The sequence below is a fragment of the Arachis ipaensis genome, chromosome B2, assembly GCF_059453495.1.
Source record: "Arachis ipaensis isolate K30076 ecotype BB chromosome B2, ASM5945349v1, whole genome shotgun sequence".
Lineage (NCBI taxonomy): Eukaryota > Viridiplantae > Streptophyta > Magnoliopsida > Fabales > Fabaceae > Arachis > Arachis ipaensis.
The window spans coordinates 125031838-125050674 of record NC_142437.1 but is presented as its reverse complement, the minus strand read 5'-3'; the positions used below and the strand labels follow the sequence as shown (position 1 = coordinate 125050674).

General features: G+C 30.2%; 1 protein-coding gene across 1 annotated transcript; it reads right to left on the bottom strand.

Annotated features, from left to right (window-relative positions):
• Positions 1 to 1993: 1993 nt before the first annotated feature.
• On the bottom strand, positions 1994 to 8680 carry ABCB1 (ATP binding cassette subfamily B1). Its single transcript, XM_016329362.3, has 10 exons — positions 7832 to 8680; positions 7674 to 7728; positions 7423 to 7598; positions 7121 to 7321; positions 6749 to 7008; positions 6303 to 6619; positions 5891 to 6114; positions 4433 to 4806; positions 3591 to 4305; positions 1994 to 3486 (listed from the first exon to the last, which is right to left on the bottom strand). Exons 1-10 carry the CDS (start codon positions 8285 to 8287, stop codon positions 2203 to 2205), a joined length of 4062 nt encoding a protein of 1353 aa, XP_016184848.2. The 5' UTR covers positions 8288 to 8680; the 3' UTR covers positions 1994 to 2202.
• Between the last annotated feature and the right edge of the window lie 10157 nt (positions 8681 to 18837).

Genomic DNA, 18837 nt, shown 5'->3' with positions numbered 1-18837 from the left:
TGTGTAGTACTAAGTGAACGAAACATAATTCATTATACAAAATCAAATTCAAAACACCTCTGTCTACAATTTAAATATTATCAATTCAATTCAACTTAATTCAGATTCAGAACATCTCCGTCTATTCAATTCAATTAAAATAAAATTAGTAATTACATTCCATTGAATTTGATTCAAATTTGAATAATCCAAATTACTCTCATTCAACTGATTTGAAATTGATTCATTCATTGTTTCAATTCAAAAGACCAGATCGAAAAAGAAAACAAATAAGAAGAAGAATGACGAAGCTTATAACGCGAATAGAAAAGAAGAAGAACAAGAAAGAAAATGCGAGTAGAGGAGAATGACAAAGCCTATAACGCGAGCAGAGAAGAAGAAGAAGGAAAACGCAAGCAAAGAAGGTTTCGTTGAGCAAAAGTCATAAAAAGTTTACGTTGTATGTGGCGCGTAAATCACAAACGATTTGGAAATTGAAGAGGCGCGTATAGCAAAATAGACTTAGATAACATCCATGTATTTTTTACATGGATGTGGAGCATTATTGAAAATTAAACTATATATTATCTTAGTAGTTTGTTATGCGGATTATGGCATAACATATGAAATAGATATATTAGAATATCTTCAATGCTAATTTCAATTTTAATTTTATTTTGGATCCTATACGATGATACATAAATATTTGTGAGGCCATTTGTTATAAATAATGATTTAAAATTAAAAGTGAAAATTATCCCTCCAATGCTTAGTCTGTTAGTCTTAATTTAATTAAAATTTTATATTATTGTTAATTATTTTATTAACATAATTATACAAGTGGTAAAATTTTATTGGTTCTCCATCAATGTGATACCGTATCTCTAAGACGATACCGATTTTATTTCATTAATCAACTCCAATACATATTTCAATTTTAAATCAATTCATTTGTTAAAAGTATCAAAAGTGATACTCTTGAAACACTCTATTGAAAATGCTCTTACTACTACAAGAGGTGAAAGCATTCACCAGACTTTGGAGTTTGGAGTAACATAGTGCTACTTTGAACCAATCAAAATTCATGATACTTTTAAACACAATAACCAATCACCAATGTATGGACCCTCCACATAATAACGGATAACACTGTCCCATTTTGCTCTGTCATTTTCTCATCCCTTTACTTCTTTTACATTTTGTCCCACTCTTGTCCACAACTCTTCCCACATTTAGATCCTTGTCTGATTCTCACAATTCTTATATATTATATGCATCTTTAATGTCATGCATGTTTGTGCCACAATTATGTTCCGTTAAACTCAATAATGGAGTGTGTTTCCCTACATATATGCACCTGCACCCCTAGAGAGAGATATCATAACCAGAAGATTTTAGAACTCTTATGATGACACAGGATCAGCTTTCAAGATTTGATTGCAACGTGTGTGCAATTGTCAAGTGCCAAAAGTGCTAGCACCCTTGGTATATTCAGTTAAGGCCACCACCATCATTAAGTGCTATATCAATGTTGGAAACTAGCAATTGGCAGAATATTAATACATGTCTCACCCAACATTTTCTAACAGTCACATTTTATCATTAATGCTATTTAAAAAAAAAAAAAACTGCTGCTTAACCAATATCCGAACTTTATTATTAAGAATCTAACTACTTGATCAATCCTTTTTTTTTTCCACAGTATTTTTAACCCGATATAACAAGGACTAACCTGACAGAAGTTTCATTTAAAGATTTATCGCTAACTAATGTTTTACTGTATACACAAAGCGTTATTCTAATCCGTTAATGTGATCATTCTAAGTTCTCTATGTTGATTTAACCATTTAAGAACATATATTTAGAAGAGTTTTACTATATATTAGTCAATCTAATGAAGAGTCCCTTGCTGAGACAAAATTTGTATTAAGCATTAACATATAATAGTTGTAACCAATAACATATCACTGCTCACATTTCTGTTCTAACATTTGTACCAAAGGGGCCTTGGATAAATTCATAAAGATGGACATCTATATATATCTATTTCAATCTTCAATTGTGTAGTCTTCCTTAGTAAGATTCACAAATACAAAGATACATTCTTTAATGTAAGGTGAAGAGGGATGATACACAAAACTATACTATGGTCAAAACAAGAAAAAATTACCAAAACAATTATCATTGGTATTATATGTCATATAGTCCTCTATATAAGAATTGCTAGCTTTCCCTTTGATCATCGTTTGGTCTTGTTGAGGAGCTTGAACTTGAGGCAACACCAATGACTTGGTTGTTTGAGAATCTTTGTAACTGAATCATTCTTGCATAGATCCCATCAGGGTGATTCTTCAGCAACTGTGAATGTGATCCTTGTTCTGCTACTTTCCCATCATCAATCACTGCAATGAGATTGGCATTCCTGATTGTGGATAGTCTGTGAGCTACTATGATAGTTGTTTTTCCAGTGCAAGCTCGGTCTAGAGCCTCCTGCACAGACCTCTCAGATTCTGCATCTAGTGCACTTGTTGCTTCGTCGAGAAGCATGAGTTCTGCCTTCCTCACAAAAGCTCTAGCAATAGCTATTCTTTGCTTTTGTCCTCCTGATAGCTGAACTCCTCTCTCCCCAACAAATGTTTTGTATCCTTCAGGCAGGCCGGATATGAACTTGTGCGCGTTGGCAAGAGTAGCAGCCTCAATGATCTCGGCTTCAGTAGCCGAGTCATGGCCATAAGCAATGTTTTCATATATTGAAGTAGCAAACAAGCATGGTTCTTGAGGCACCACAGCAATGTGCCTTCTTAGGGACTTAAGGTTGTATTTCCTTATGTCCTTTCCATCAATCATGACTCGACCGGAAGATGGATCATAGAACCTCTGGATAAGTGCAATGACTGAGCTCTTACCACAGCCACTAGGCCCTACAAGGGCTAGAGTTTTACCTGCTCTTGCACGAAGACTGAGGTCCCGGAAAACAGGCATATCCGGCCGAGTAGGGTAAGAGAAGTCAACATGTTTCAGCTCAACTTCACCACGAAGCCGGTCAGGAACAGGTGTAGCATCAGAATCATCCGGCTCAATTTCAGTTCTGCGGTCAAGGAGTTCAAAGACAGACCTCATGGCTCTACCCCCCTTGATGAAGTCAGGAGCCAGAGTTAAAGTTTCAGCAGCACCATTAGCCGAGACCATGAGGACCATAAAAACTCGGATTGTTTTAGAGAAGTCAGATATTCCGTGCTTCACAAGCCAAGAAGCATACCAAAGACCAAGTGCATAGGAAGCATAGAGTGCAAACTGTGCTATCCCATATCCACTTCCAGAAATTTGTCCCTTCCAAAAGCAGCGTCGTAGAGGAATTTCAAGGTTCGAGACGAAAAGTCCTACGATTTTCTTTTCTGAATTAAAGGCTGCAACAGTCCTTACATTGGCTATAGCCTCCCCAGCAAGTTGTGTGGCCTTAGCATGAGCAGCTTCAAGGTCACCAGAGAAACCAGTCATGAACATTTTCTGTTATAAAAGTCAGTTCAATTAGTATCCATACACCATAACAAATGTGGGTTTAAAAAGAGCATGTAAACATGCCAAAGAGAAGTATCTTGAAAAGTTCAAACCTGCAAAACAGTGGCTGCAACAACAACTGGGAAGACGGCTACAAGGACGAGAGCAAGGCGCCACTGTAGTACAAACCCTGCAGTGCAAGCAACCAACATAAGTGCAGTGTTCTGCACAATTACCGAAATTCGATCTCCAATGGCTGATCTGACATTGTTGGCATCAAGAGATAGCCTTGCTGCAATTCTAGCACTCTCATTTTCTTCCTGATCGAACCATGCCATTTCGTTCTTGAGCACTGCACTGAACATTTTCTCCCTCACTCGTTTCGTGAGATTTTCCCCAACAATATCCCAGAAGAAATGCTGCAATGTATTGAAGATAAGAGCTGCGGATGAAAGTCCTATTAACAAGTAGCAGTACTTTTCTATTTCTCGGATCATGTGTCTGTGGTTTGGATTGTAATAGACACTGAGAACAGCACTAAGAACATAAGCAAAGAAGGCACTAAGGGATCCACAAACAACTGAACCTATAGAACCAATTAAAGCATAGAGCCATTCAGGAGAGTTCATCTTTGCAAGTCTCCAAAAGGAACTGGCTTGCTCTTTGAAGGCAAGCTTTTCGAGCTTGTAATTTGGATGTGATGCATCAATGGAAAGACTAAAATCCGATGTGGAGAAGTCAGATAGCCTTCTTGAGTATGGTGACCGGCCGTAAGAAGAGTTCCGAGCAATAATAGGTGAACTTACAGAGTTTCTTGCACTCGAAGGCCTGCAAATGAGTTCACAAGTTTGAGTTTTACAATACAAAATTATCTATATACTTTCATGAACAATTAATATGAAGTACAAAATGAACTTTTCTAGTGATATCAATGTTCAACAATGATATAAGCTACCTTGCACTACTCTTTCTAGCATTACTCATGGCAGTTTCATGGGCAGCCTCTTGCATCCTGATAAGCTTGGCATAGACTCCATTTTCGCCTTTGGCGAAAAGCTCATCATGAGTTCCAATTTCTGATACACTTCCTTGCTGAAGTACTGCAACAAGGTCAGCTTTGCGAATCGTGGAAAGGCGGTGTGCAATCACAAGTGTTGTTCTACCAATCATAAACCTATCAAGTGCTTCTTGCACAAGCTTTTCTGACTCGGAGTCCAACGCACTTGTCGCCTCATCTAGGAGAAGAATTGCTGGGTTCTTCAGCATTGCCCTTGCTATAGCAATTCTCTGCTTTTGGCCTCCTGAAAGTTGCAACCCCCTTTCACCTACCTGCCATTTCAAATTACTTATTATTAGTTCAATTCAACAACTGTACTTTTCTAAAGAGTTGTTAAAAGAATGAAGATACAAGTTCAGGCTTAGATTTCTAGTCATCATATAAAATTGCCTTTCAGATTAAGTAATTTTTTTGTTATGACTGATACTTTTTCCCTTAACTTGCACACTAAAAGCTAATCCAAACAATATCTATGATCATATATTATATTATACTATAGCAAAGTATATGTTTTCTTAAGTAATTCATAGTTTAGTGAGTTTAGAGTTGTACATAAACTATTTATTTATCTGTTTTACACAGTGAGGTTGATGCTATTCTTTATTTCTTTTGTTGTTATGTTCTAGGAATCCCTGGTTTGGTAAGTCTTTATTTAAGAATATATATTCCACCTCCTCTCTGTGTTCATGCACATGCATTGTTGACTGAAGCATGTTACTCTCTCTTGTTTCCAAATGCAATTTTGACCAGTCATTTTCTGGCTTTGACTTTAAGCAAAAATAAAACAAAATTGATTTTAAAAATTATATTAGCTTTGCTGTGTTGACTAAATAAATCAGTCTACCTTGATTTTAAAAAAAAAAAGAAAAAAAGAAAAAAAAAAGAGTTGCAATTATTGACTCCTATAACTAACCAAACAAGAAACATGATCAAGATCCGTAGACTTTGGGTTTCACATTTTTACAATGATAAGATTTAGAGAAATATGCATCTCTTGTACCATGCAAAATTGCCATAAAATATAGAGACATTATCCTCTTTTTGCACAACAATCTTTACCTACTGTAATAATTATTTTGAGATACATCATTATTTTTGTTATCCAATTTCATTTTCATTTTTATTTAGCCATATATTTTACTTAAAACTTCTAGAATTGGACTAGCAATGATGGTAACAACCCATGCTTGTATGCTAGTGTTAGATCTTAAAATCAAATAATGTGATTCTTTTCACATGGCACCACCACTACAACCACAAACATGCATTTACTTGTTATTGTTTCTTTGAGACAAAATGCAAAAATCTTTTTTTACCTAAACAGACACTTCAAAAATGGATAAAGCATTGCCTAACCTGTGTTTCATAACCTTCTGGAAGTTTGATAATGAAAGAATGAGCATTGGCTACTCTTGCAGCTTCTTCAATCTCAACTTGGTCAGCATCAGATCTTCCTAAGAGTATGTTTTCTCTAATTGTCGTCGCAAACAAAGCCGGTTCTTGGCTCACTAGTCCTATTTGCTGCCTCAACCATTTTAGCTTCAAACTCTTAACATCATTCCCATCTAACAAAACTTGTCCTACACACAATTTCTTCAATTAATTAGTGCCACATACCATACCATACCATATCATATGGCCTTTAATTAATATGCATAACTTCAGTTCCAGATTTTTTAACAAGCAAGTAAACTACATACTAAACGAGAATGCAACTTTACTTAGCCATCACTCAAATTAAGTGAGAAATTGTAACTTTTGAGTTTACCTGATGAAGGGTCATAGAATCTCTCTATGAGGGACACAACCGTGCTCTTTCCGGAGCCGCTGCTTCCCACCAAGGCTATGGTCTTGCCGGCAGGCACGCTTAAGGTGAAATTGTTGAGAATCCTAACATCTGGCCTAGATGGATATGAAAAGTCCACATTTTTCAGCTCCACTAGTCCTGTGACACTGTCTAACTCCACACCGGATTCATTGTTTCTCTCTATAGCCGGCTTGTGATCGATCACGCGGTAAATTTTCGCAGCTGCCACTCTGGCCTTTGTAAATGCAGCTATGCTTGGTGCAGACTGGGCTAAAGCCCTGTACGGATGAAAATCCTCAATAATCACTATGGTTAAAAATTGAACTACTAAGGTCATATAAAGAGGAATCATTTTCTGAAACAAGTTAGATTCTTGAACATGAAAGTAGAATTGATTAAGTACTCACAATCCACCAATACAAACAGCAAACATGGTTGCAATGGCTAATCCTCCATTGGTGTAGTGATGCCTAACTAGATATCCACCATACCAAAGCAAAAGAGCATAGCAGCAGAAAACAACAAAGTAAGTAGCACCCAATCCCATTCCCTTTGCAAATCCAGTTTTGTATCCAAGCTTCTGAGCAATCCTCAGTGCAGATGAGTAACCTTGCAGTGCTCTATTCTCCCCAACAAATGCCAACACCACTCTGATTTGAACAACAGTCTGCAGAAAAAAAAAAAAAAAGCCTCAACATCAACAACAATAACAACACCACCCCAGATGAAAAAAAAGTTAAAAGAAGCTCCCAAGATAAATACTTTGGTGTATTATTGACCTGTTCAACAATGTTGCCTGCTTGAGAAAGAGCTTCTTGGCTTTTAGCAGAGAGCTTGGCCAAAGTGGTTGTATGAATGGCTCCAATGACAGCTATCATAGGAACTACAGCAAGAGTGACCAGTGCTAATTGCCACACAGCACTGAATCCCACAGCAAACCCAGAAATAAATGTGCCAAAGTAGTGAATGAAATTACCCAACTGCACAATAGAGAAAAAAATCAAATATATTATAAGGGCTTTTATTATTATTCCAAACTCCAAGAACATAAAAGAAGTGCTTTTAACTTTTATTGCTCCACCTTCTCACTAATGGCATCTTGGACCATGACAGCATCAGTGTTGATTGCAGAAACAACGTCTGAGGTTCTAACCTCTGTGTCAAAGAATTGAATGTCTTGTTCTAAAGCAGCTTCAAGATACTTGATCCTCATCCTTGTTGATTGCCTCTCACCTGTCCACATCCAACATGAAATCTCTGCAAACAAAAACAAAATCATTAGCCCAACAATTTGGAGGAAAAAAAGGGGAAAAAAAAAAGAAGAAAATTCACCTGCCCATGATGATGCCCATATAGCAGCACCAACAACAAGGAAGTAAAATGCATACTGCAAACACAAACAACCAAAAATATTGTAAGCTCACTCTTCAATCTTCACAACAGAATCAACAAAAAGAATCAAACTTTGGACTTTGCTTCTGGTTTTTCACCTTAACAACTTCCTGGGTCATCTTGTCCACATTATTGGCATTGGAACCAAAAGAGTTCACAAGATCAGCAAAGAACCTTAAGAACAGTGGCAATGAACATCCATGTACCATTGCTCCAATTGTTCCAATTCCCATTAGGATGTGATCCAATGAATCAGCAAATCTGAAAAGCTCACCAAACCCAACAGGTTCAACACTTTCACCTTTTTCTCCACCACCACTAGTACTAGTAGCAGCACCACCATCTCTATTTGCTTCTGAAGTGACCTTCTCCACCATTTTTTCTTGCTCCTTGTATTGTTCTCCTCTTTGTTCTTCCTCCATTGATGCTGTTCTTGTTGTTGTTGGTGGTGGTGGTGGTTGTGATTCTCCTGGAACAAGCTCAAGTCCTTGCATTTCAGACCATTTCCAATGTTCAATGGTCTTTATCTCTTCCTCAGAATCTTGTTGTGACATTTTCAATTAAAAAACAAGGAAAATTCTCTTATTATTATAAGCTTTTAATGAACAACCTTCTTAGTTTTCCCACTATCACTACCTCTACCACCCTCCCTAGCTATGGCTATAGTTCTTGCTAGTAACGCACACCCCACCCACCTTCCTTTATTATCTTACTCTAACTCTATATCCTCCCTTTTATTGAGCTTCATCTTTCTGACTTTTTTTTAATAAAAAATATCATTTTTTCTGTTATGTATTCTCTCTCAATATATTTTTTTATTTTGGGTAATTAACTATTATTTTATCCCTTCATAATAAAGGGATCTTTCTCCTTCTCTCTCCCCATTATTTCACTTTTTATTCTTTCATTCTTCTTGTTGTGCGTGATATATGAGTAGGAGTGGAAGAATTTCTATTGTTTGAAACTATTATAATTATTATACGAGAAAACATAAATAGGTTTTCCATTTTTTATCTCGAAAATAAATAAATTTTTTATTAATTAAAAATACAAAATTTTTTTATTTTCTAAAACACGAGTACGAAGCACGGACACTTCGTCGAGTTATTGTGTCCGCGTGTCGGACATATTTTGAACACGACACTCACCGACATTCGTCCGACATGCGTGTCTGCTATGTCCAATTGTGTCTTAATAAAAAATAAAAAATTCTTTTTCGGACACTCCTAGACACACATAAATACAATTACGTATCCGCGTGTCCAGTCTTATTCTTAACATATATTCTTAAAATAATTTTAGATATAGTATATATTATTATTTATTAAAACAAAAAATATTTTAATATCAATAAAATATCAAAATATCATTACAATTTATCTAAAAAATACTTTATATTTTATATATATGCGTGTTCCCCTGTCATAAGATTTTAAAATTCACGTGTCGGCGTGTCTATGTCTGTTTCAGTGTCCGTGCATCATAGAACACGACACATCTAAGTCTCTCCAAAAAAAACCTATTTGTCTTTATATATTCTGTTTAATTAATAAAAAACTTATGTATCTTTAAATTATAAACTTAGAGATTTATTTTTTTTCTCTTGTTATATTATCTCATCTACTATTTACTTGATAATTGATATGTGATAATTACTTATTACCTTAATAATAATATAATTATTTTTAATATCTCATGGTTAATGCTTCTATAATAATAATAAAAAAAAAGTGAAGTATAGGTAGAGCTACATGGAATTACACGTGGAATATGATGTTACTGTGTGTTTGAGAGGGTTAATGTTGTTTATTCGGTTTGGTTCTGGTGTAAAAGCAAGGAAAACAAAGAAAGTGACAGATGGTGATGAGAACCTGCTCAGAGAAAAAGAAGAAATTTCTGAGACATGGGAGATGGATGGGAATTTGAGAAGAAAGAGAGAAGAGAGTTTTGATTACACTCCCGACAAACAACACTGTGCCAAAACTTGAAGATGAGTTTTTGACTTAAAAGAAAATATCATCATAACTAGTTTCTTTTTTTAGACAACTTTTTTGTTTCATACAAAAAATATAATTCAAATCCATTGCTTCAACACTATGCTTCTCCCAATCCAGAAATCTATTTCAAAGTTTTAAACATCCAACCAGTCATTAAATGGATAAAGGTAGAGATTTAAAAATTAAAAATTTAATTAAATTGAATAAAATAATATTTTTATATTTTATTATTATTTTAAATTAATTAACCATAAAATATGTACAAATTTAATTGATTTTTATTTTTTGATTGATTTATTACTAAATAATTTTTTATCTAAATATGATTAATTTAGTAATTATTTTTTATTAATCAAGTTGAACCAGTCAATTTAGTCTACGGCTTTTTTATTGATATATACATGGAAAATTTTTTATTTTCCATAATACGCATGAATGAAAACTTCTCCCAAATTGCACATGGCCAATTCGCAACCCTCACACACGAAATCGAAATAGGCACCATTTCATGCAAGGTGGCCACGAAATGGGTGCTGTCATCTGACACACGCCATACCAAGTTCACCAGCTACGAAATAGAGCACTTCAAGTATCTAACACACGCCATACTAAATTCACCAGCCACAAAATAGAGCACTTCAAAGATGACAGCACTCATTTTGTGGCCACCTTACAAAAAATGATGGTGCCTATTTCCATTTCATGGGTAAGGGTTGCAAATTGGCTATGTACAATTTGGGAAGAATTTTTATTAGTGTGTATTATGAAAAATAAAGAATTTTCCATGCATATATCAATAAAAAAGCCATCTATTTCATGTCCTTGATTTTCTTAAGAGAAAAAAAATTAAGTAAAATTCTTTAAATTTATCTTATTTATTATTTAAAAAATTATTTATAATTAATAAATATTAAATAAAACGAATTTAAACTTTTTTTTCTCTAATATTACTGATAAATTTATGTGAATTTCAACAAAAGAATAATAATATATGAATTTATGTGGGTTGGTAAGATTTTAATATACATAAGAAGCAAGTTCGTCACTGACTTAAATTAAATAGTAATTAACAATGTGGCATACGTATCTTGTTAAGTTTTCTTATGTGTACCTTCCATTACTGAATTTGGAGATGTAGGTAGAATTGACAGTTATAAATAAGGGTTGAAAGCTCCACTTAAAAGGTTTTCCTAAAGTTATCAAACAAATTAAATACACTAAACTACCAAAATAAATTAGGGAAGATTTTGGTATCGATGAAAAGAATTTTGAAATATTAAAATGACCAATCTTTTTTTTTAAAAATTATAAATTTATCTAGTTACTAATTTGTTATATTTTTATTAATGAAAATGGAAAGAATTGACAGCTTCTTTATTTTTATTAAATTTTATCTATATTTAAAGTTTTTTATTGCAATATTTTTATATATTTTTCTAAAAATAAATTTATGAAAATTTTAAAATTTGTATAAATGTAAATCTTTAACAAAAATATATAATATATGATGTTTTTAATTAATAAAAATATATGCATTTAGCTTAAATAAGTTTTTTATCTCTATAAAAAAATTTTATCTAACAAAATTTAAAGAATTTCTATTTTAGTTTGCTATTTATTTACTTTTTTAAGTTCTAATATAACAGGTTAAATGTTAACGTTACAAATTTAAATACTAATATAACATGAGTCATATCAATGTTTAATTTTTCTATTGATTTATTCTAAAAAATAGGAAGACTTATTTGATAAATATAATTGTGACTTTTCATAACAAACAATTTAATATTAACATAAATATGATAAATGAATAAATATTGTATATAATATATTATCTTTATATATAAGTAGTCATAGCCCTTATGAAATCTCTAATGATGAACAAATTATGTGTTAAATATTGTTATAGATATTTACAAAACATCACTAATATTTTGTATTTTTATAATTAAAATAATATTTTTTTACAAAATATCATTGATATTTTATATTTTAATAATTAAAATAATATTTTTCATTATAAAACATCCTTTTGCAATTAAACAAAAAATTTTATTAAAACGTCATTGCTTTTTATACTACTACCACAACATATGTAAAACACTAAAATAATAAAATATTTTTGTATTTTATATTAAAATACATTTGTACAATGTGTAGAATGGTTTGTATTGTGTTCGATTCAGTAAGATATCAGATGTTTATTATTCCTGATACCCAGATGGTTATTCTGGATAGTATAGGTGTATTGTGTTTGATAAATTAGTAGTATTTTATTCTGGATATTCATTTTTAATTTATATTGGGCCAAATAAACAGCCCATTATACACATTGTACAGATACTCTATTGACTCTTTAACGAAATTCTAAAATTATTTATATATAAAAATTTTAGCCCATACTTATCATGTAATATCTCATGAATAAAAGAAATAATCCCTTTCTAAAAGTACACAAATTTCCTCTTCCAAGTAAAATTCTCTCAAAAACTTCAAATCAAGAGCTTTATAATTGTACAATTGAAATTTTATTTATATCAAGAGGGAATATTTATATTATTGAGCCACCCCAAAATTGTTGCTCAAGATCCATAGGAACATGAAAGTTTGCTAAGTAATTAAGATTTTAATTATTTAGTTAGTCCAACAGCAAAAATGCGGTCAAAAACCTGAAAACGTCACTCACTTGTAAAAAACAATGCAATTTGCAAATCTAAAATTTCAAGCATCATTCATTATTCATCATTAAAACATTGTAACATGTTAAGAATCTTATGCTATTAAATTGAAGAAATCAAAGCACTACTATTCAGCAAGATTGTCAGGCAAAATCGTCGACATATCTTGGGATTCCTCCAAAAATTTGATTCTTTAATGAAAATGACAGCAAATAAAACCATTTAGTATTTTTAAAAAGAATTTATCTATTTTGTGACCTAACCACATATATTAAATTTATAAATTAAAAAAATAAAAAATTTAAATATTTAATATATTTATTTTATATTTATTAAATAAAAATATTTAAAATTTTTTATTAATGACAAATTTAGAATAAATGACCATTTGTATCCATAAAAGATGAGAACGCTGACATATATATCAACGCTAGATCAAAATTAAACTTATATCCATACAAGATATTTTTTGTGTGACAAAAGTATTATGTCTTTCGAAAGTTGGAGTGCCACGTAGGATACTTCTGTCACACAGAGGACATCTTGCATGGTAAAAATTTGATTTCGATCTAATATAAATACATATCTCAATAATTTCATCTTTTATGAATACAAATGATCATTTATTCGACAAATTTATTATGTGCTCTTAAAGCACGTATTAACTAAATCCTTTTAAAAAATGGACAACTACCCTTAAATCAGAGTTGAATTAAGATGTTCAGAACATTGATCATGCTTAATTTATATATCTTCACACATTATTAAATTACTAATATCTGTTTCAGAGGCTGCAAATTAAAGCACACCTTCTTAATCACGCTTTGAATTAATTTAAAATTTTAAAGCCAATAACGTGGATGATGTTATTCATGTACTATATAGTTCTGACTTCTGACAATGCTAAATTCCTCTTCAATTTTCATTTTTTTAAAAATAAAAAACAAATTGTTTAATTAAAATTAGTTAGTGCTAGCGTTGTGTCAATAATTAGAAAGTATGTTTTAGGGTGAATAATGCCAGCTTTTGAAAGAGAAAATATATCTTTTTAATTAGGAGATAGATGAGATCAAGTAAAAAGATTAGTACTAATGAAATTAAATTATTAATTAATTAATATATATATGATAAGTGAGATTAATTAGGGAGGGAAATAAAGGTAAGTGTTGGATTTCTTTCTCCCACTTCACGTTTGCCGTACAGTGATGTCTTAAGGATCAGTTCTTTCTGTGATTTGTGCCCTTCACTTTAGGGTATCTGTCCTCCAACATGGAAAAAGGGTTTGGCTTGTGGAATGGGACAACTAGCATCACCACTACATTTTTCATAAAAAAATATTGTACATTTGATTTGATTCCTTAATAAAGTTTATTCTAGATATATAATAGTTTTTATTTTTATTTTATTTTATTCTGTTTTTATCCTTATATTATTAATTACTATCTAATTTATTGGAAATTAAAATTTTTCCCTATTAAACTTGCTTAATATTAACTTAGTGTTTATGCTTTGAATATTTACATCAATTTTATTATTCTTTCATTAAATAAATAATTAATTATTAACCATATGGTTTATGTAATATTAACTTTATAGGTTAAGTATGATTTTAGTTTTTAAGGTATAAGTCGAAATTTTTTATCCCCAACTTTATTTTTCATATAAAATCGTTTTTTTTATTTAAATATTAAAAGTTTGGACTAAATTATCCGAAAAAAATTAAAATTAAAAAAAAAAAGAAAAATATTAAAAGAAAAAGAGTGTTTATACTCCTCTAAAAAGGGAAGGGAAGAAGAAAAAGGGGAAGGAAAGAAAAAGAAGAAGTTGTCCATGATCCATCTTTACTTTCGCTTTCGCCGCCATCTCCGTACGATTTTGGTCCTTAAAATAAAGATGATTTTAAAACCAAGTTAAACTTTAGGGATGATTTTGTATACAAAAAAATGTTGGAGACGAAAAAAAAATTCGTCCTATACTTTAAGGACTAAAATCGTACTTAACCCTAACTTTCATTAAGCATCTTACACAGTTTGTATAATATCTTTTAGTTCGACAGAATAAAAATTAATTTATCGCAAATTTAAATTTTATTTAAAGGTTTTTAATTTGTCCTGATTAATGAGTTGCTACATGTTATGCATATAGGACGAAATTTAAATTACCAATAATTATTTTAACAGATTAGTGAGTTAAACACTACTTAACTAATCAAAGTTGGTTAATTTATTTTATATTTATTTTATTCTAAAATGATTTTAAAATTTAATATTTGATATCATTTGAAAGTCAAAATTTAGTTTTGAAAAATATTTATTTTATAAAGAAAAGTATAAATATGTAGAAAACAATATTTATAGTAAAAAAGTGCAGCCATATAGATAAAGAAGCTTGATAGGCCCCGTCTCAGCATGCAAGAAAGTTTCTGAGCAATCAAATGTCACGTTATATGAGATAGGAGAAGAGTGTTGAGAGTTGAAAAAGTGCATCATCAATGGAAGATGAGAGTCTTAATAACATGGTAGAGCCAAGCTACATATGCTATGTACAACCTTATTTGGCAAAATCTTAAATTCAATTCCAGAAAGTCACCATTTACTCACACTTCTTTTCTGCCTTTTATTTGACTTTGACTACTTGTTGCCGTGCAAAGTTATTTCTTTTAGGGATACGTTTGTATTTTGAGATCGAGACTAAGAAATTGAAACTGAATATTGCGAATTAAAATTTTAGTTTTGGAATATAAAATTTTAGTTTTTTTCATATTTTTGAAAATTGAGGATACATAAAAAGGAATATGATCTTTTAGGTAGTGTTTAAAAGAGAGATAGAAACTGAGAGATTGAGATTAAAAGATAGAAACTGAAAGACAAAGATTGAAATAAGTTTTAGTATTGTATTTCGTGTAAAATGGGAGATAGAGACTGAAATAAAAATGAAACTCTAATTTTATTTATACAAAGAGTAAAGTTAAAATTAATTATTTGAAATTTGGGTATTTAAAGTATAAAATGTTATTAAAGTTTTAGACTTTTAGTCTCCTAGAGGTACTGAAATACTGAAATTTTGAGGATAGAGACTGAAATTTTAGTACTAGTTTCTAAACCAACAAACATGATATTGAGTTTCAGTCTCTCAGTTTCTGTCCCCAATTCCTCAAAACAAACGGTACCTTAGAGATGGATCGGAGACTCAAACTTTAATAATATTTTTTTAGATAAAGTATACTTTTTGTCCCTAAAGTTTGATAAAAGTTTCAAAAATAGCCTAAGTGTTATTTTGTTTCAATTTTGTCCTAAAAATTTTCGATTTGCATCAAATATACCCTTGACGGCTAATTTTTCAAAAAAATTAAGACCGATTCAACAATTTCATAATAACATCCCCTCAACACAAGTAAATCAAACATAATTTTCATACATTATTGTTAGATTGGTCTTAAATTTTTTGAAAATTTAGCCATCGAGGATATATGTGATGCAAATAAAAAATTTCTAGGACAAAATTGAAACAAAATAAAATTTAGAAGTATTTTTAAAACTTTTACTAAACTTCAAGGATAAAAAATATACTTTACCCTATTTTTTTAAAATATTCTCGTTTAATTTTTTAAATTTCAAATATACTCCTTAATCTTTATATTTAATATCTTAAACTAACCATAATATTGTAACAACATAACTTTATCTTGTATATTTTATACTAAAAATAATATAAAAACTTAATTTAATTTATATCTCTTAGTCTCTGTGTCTCATGATCACTCTTCCAAATATGCCCTTAGCTTCTTCCTCTAGGATTATTTATATAATTTTGACTAAACTTGAAGGAGAACAAAGTAATATATCCAAGAGTAAATTATCAATTCTTTTGTTATAGAGAATTTGAAAATATAAACTAATTTGATGTTTATTAAAAATTGGATTAACTCAATAAAATTTTAATCCAGTAATTTTATCAAATGTTTTGAATAATTTCATCGAATTAATATAAACTTTATGACTATCGAATTAGATTTATATTTTTCATAGTTAAAATTCTCAATATTAAATTTTTTATAATAAAAAATAGTATTTTAATTTTTAACTTCAAAATTGGAAAAAAAAAAAAACATATACATTATTCTTTGATGGAATAGTTATTATTCAATATAATATTCATTGTATATTTCCATGTGGCTTTGTTTTGCTGATTTAATTTGAAGCAACCGCGCGAGGAGGATGGAGATTAGAGAAGCATTCATTATTGTGGCATTTCTCTACTTTGCTTATGATTAAATAATAGTTAATATTTAATATACATAATTTTCTTATAGAAGTCAACAACATGCTTATGCTTATTTTCTTAATCAACATTTGACGAAAAATGATTCAATTCGATTAATCATTCTTGTTATTCCTTAATATTTGATCAATTAATTAGAAGCTGAATACTGAATTTGCGGATTGACTTAGTGGCACATGATTGCTTTCATTTGACTATTTTTATTTAGTTTTTAACCTACAAAATATTAACAAACTCATGCATTATTCAACCCTCGTTGAATATTCAAACTTTTGGAGTTGGACATCACTTTAATTTATTAATTAATCATAACAATCTAACAATGTACGTGTATAAAGAATGTCGGTGTAATTATATACTAAGTATTACTATTAAGGTTGATTTTAGTGATTAAGCTAAGGTTTCTCTATATATGATATTCCCATTATCAACTACTTGTAGTTATATTGACTTTTGTACATGTTTACACACATAAGGGATTAGTTAATTAGTTTTACATTTACATATAGGGGATAATTTTTTTTGTTCTTTTGAATTTTGAAATATATATATGTCAATTTTGGAATCTTCATTTTTTTTCTTGAACTCCTATAAAAGGAAACATGGTAAATTTGTTTTTTGGGTTTTGTAACCTATACCACCTATATATATATATATATATATATATATACTACAAGAAAAGAAAGTTATTTTAATATTTTTTTAACAGTCATAATTAAGTGTAAAAATTAATATATATTTTTGACAAATATCACAAATGTCAAATTTTTTATGTTTTTTTTTATGAATAATTTGACCGTAGAAAATTACTCATCAATTTTAACACTCATTTGTTTTCAATTTATTCCACTATTCCTCTTTTTCTTTGGGCTCCTTCAATTTTGGCATTACACTGCTCTTAGTTTGGGATCATACTACTCATTTTTTATCTTCAAAATTTCAATTTATTCTTCAATTTCAAGATTTCATCTCATTCTTTGTTAAAAATTTTTGTTAGAAATTTTTTATGATCCATAAGTGTCAAAATAAATAGTATTTTTGACGGTTAATAAATATCACAGAAAATATATTCTCAATTTTTTTTAACAAATTATTTTTGACGACCAATATTTATCAAAATAAGATTTAAGCTTTTTTCATAATTACTTATATGTTAAAAATATTATTTTTTACAAAACTTTTATTAACATATTTTCATAGTTAAAATAGTGTCAAAATTTTTTTTTGACGAATTTTAATTTTTTTTTCACATATAACTCTAAAAAATAATCTATATTGTTGTGTATATATATATATATATCATTGTCCTTATGTTTATTTGTGTGTACACTAATATGGCACTTACTTTTATAATAATAATTATTTTATTTGCTTGAGGATTGTACAAAATTACCCTCATCTAATAAAATTCACTCTATCTTTGATTAAAAAATCCCACTAAAATAAATAAATCATTTTAGCAAAAAAATAATAAAGAAGGAGAGTATAGCCTTTAAGTAGCATTGTCTTGTGATAATTAATTATATTAAATTCCAAGGTAGCATAAACAAATTAAATAGAAGAGAAAGCAATATATCACAAAACCTAGCTAAACATTATATTTATTATTTTGTGATTTGGCCCACTATATAGCTAGATATATATAGGATGAAGAATCCCTCTAGAGCTTGGATTTGTAGGACATTAGAAAAACAAGGAGACAACATAAGATACTATAATAAGTATAAGATAAGGGTTTTCACATTGCAATTTGAAAGCAATTTAATTTAATTTTTGTCAATCAATTCCCTTGTCTTGAGCGTTACATAAGTAAAGAAGTAAAGTATATATGGGTATGATGATATAGGCATGACACTTAGCTCTAATAAAAAAATTAAAGATGTCAAACATTCAATGGAAGAAATGAAATAAAATACTATTGGTAGGGTTATTAATTAAAATATATAGTTTGTATTTAATTTGTAAAATATTCCAAATTAAAGAGAAAGAGGGGGTCGGTGATCGAACTTCCATGAAAAGACACCATCAAGTTTAACAGCATAATCATATCATATTTGCTTATAATCTGCCAAATTTGGGGGAGAAAGATAAAATGAGATTGAAGAAAAGTCAAAAAAGAGATAAGGTTAATAACTAATCAATTTAATT

Bases quoted from the DNA above. Each gene is read 5' to 3' on its own strand.
- ABCB1 (XM_016329362.3), bottom strand. From the start codon at position 8,287: ATGTCACAACAAGATTCTGAGGAAGAGATAAAGACCATTGAACATTGG. The intron at 7,322-7,422 runs GTGGAGCAATAA...TCTATTGTGCAG, and splicing joins AAGATGCCATTAGTGAGAAG to TTGGGTAATTTCATTCACTA. The intron at 4,306-4,432 runs GTAGCTTATATC...ACTCATTTGCAG, and splicing joins GCTAGAAAGAGTAGTGCAAG to GCCTTCGAGTGCAAGAAACT.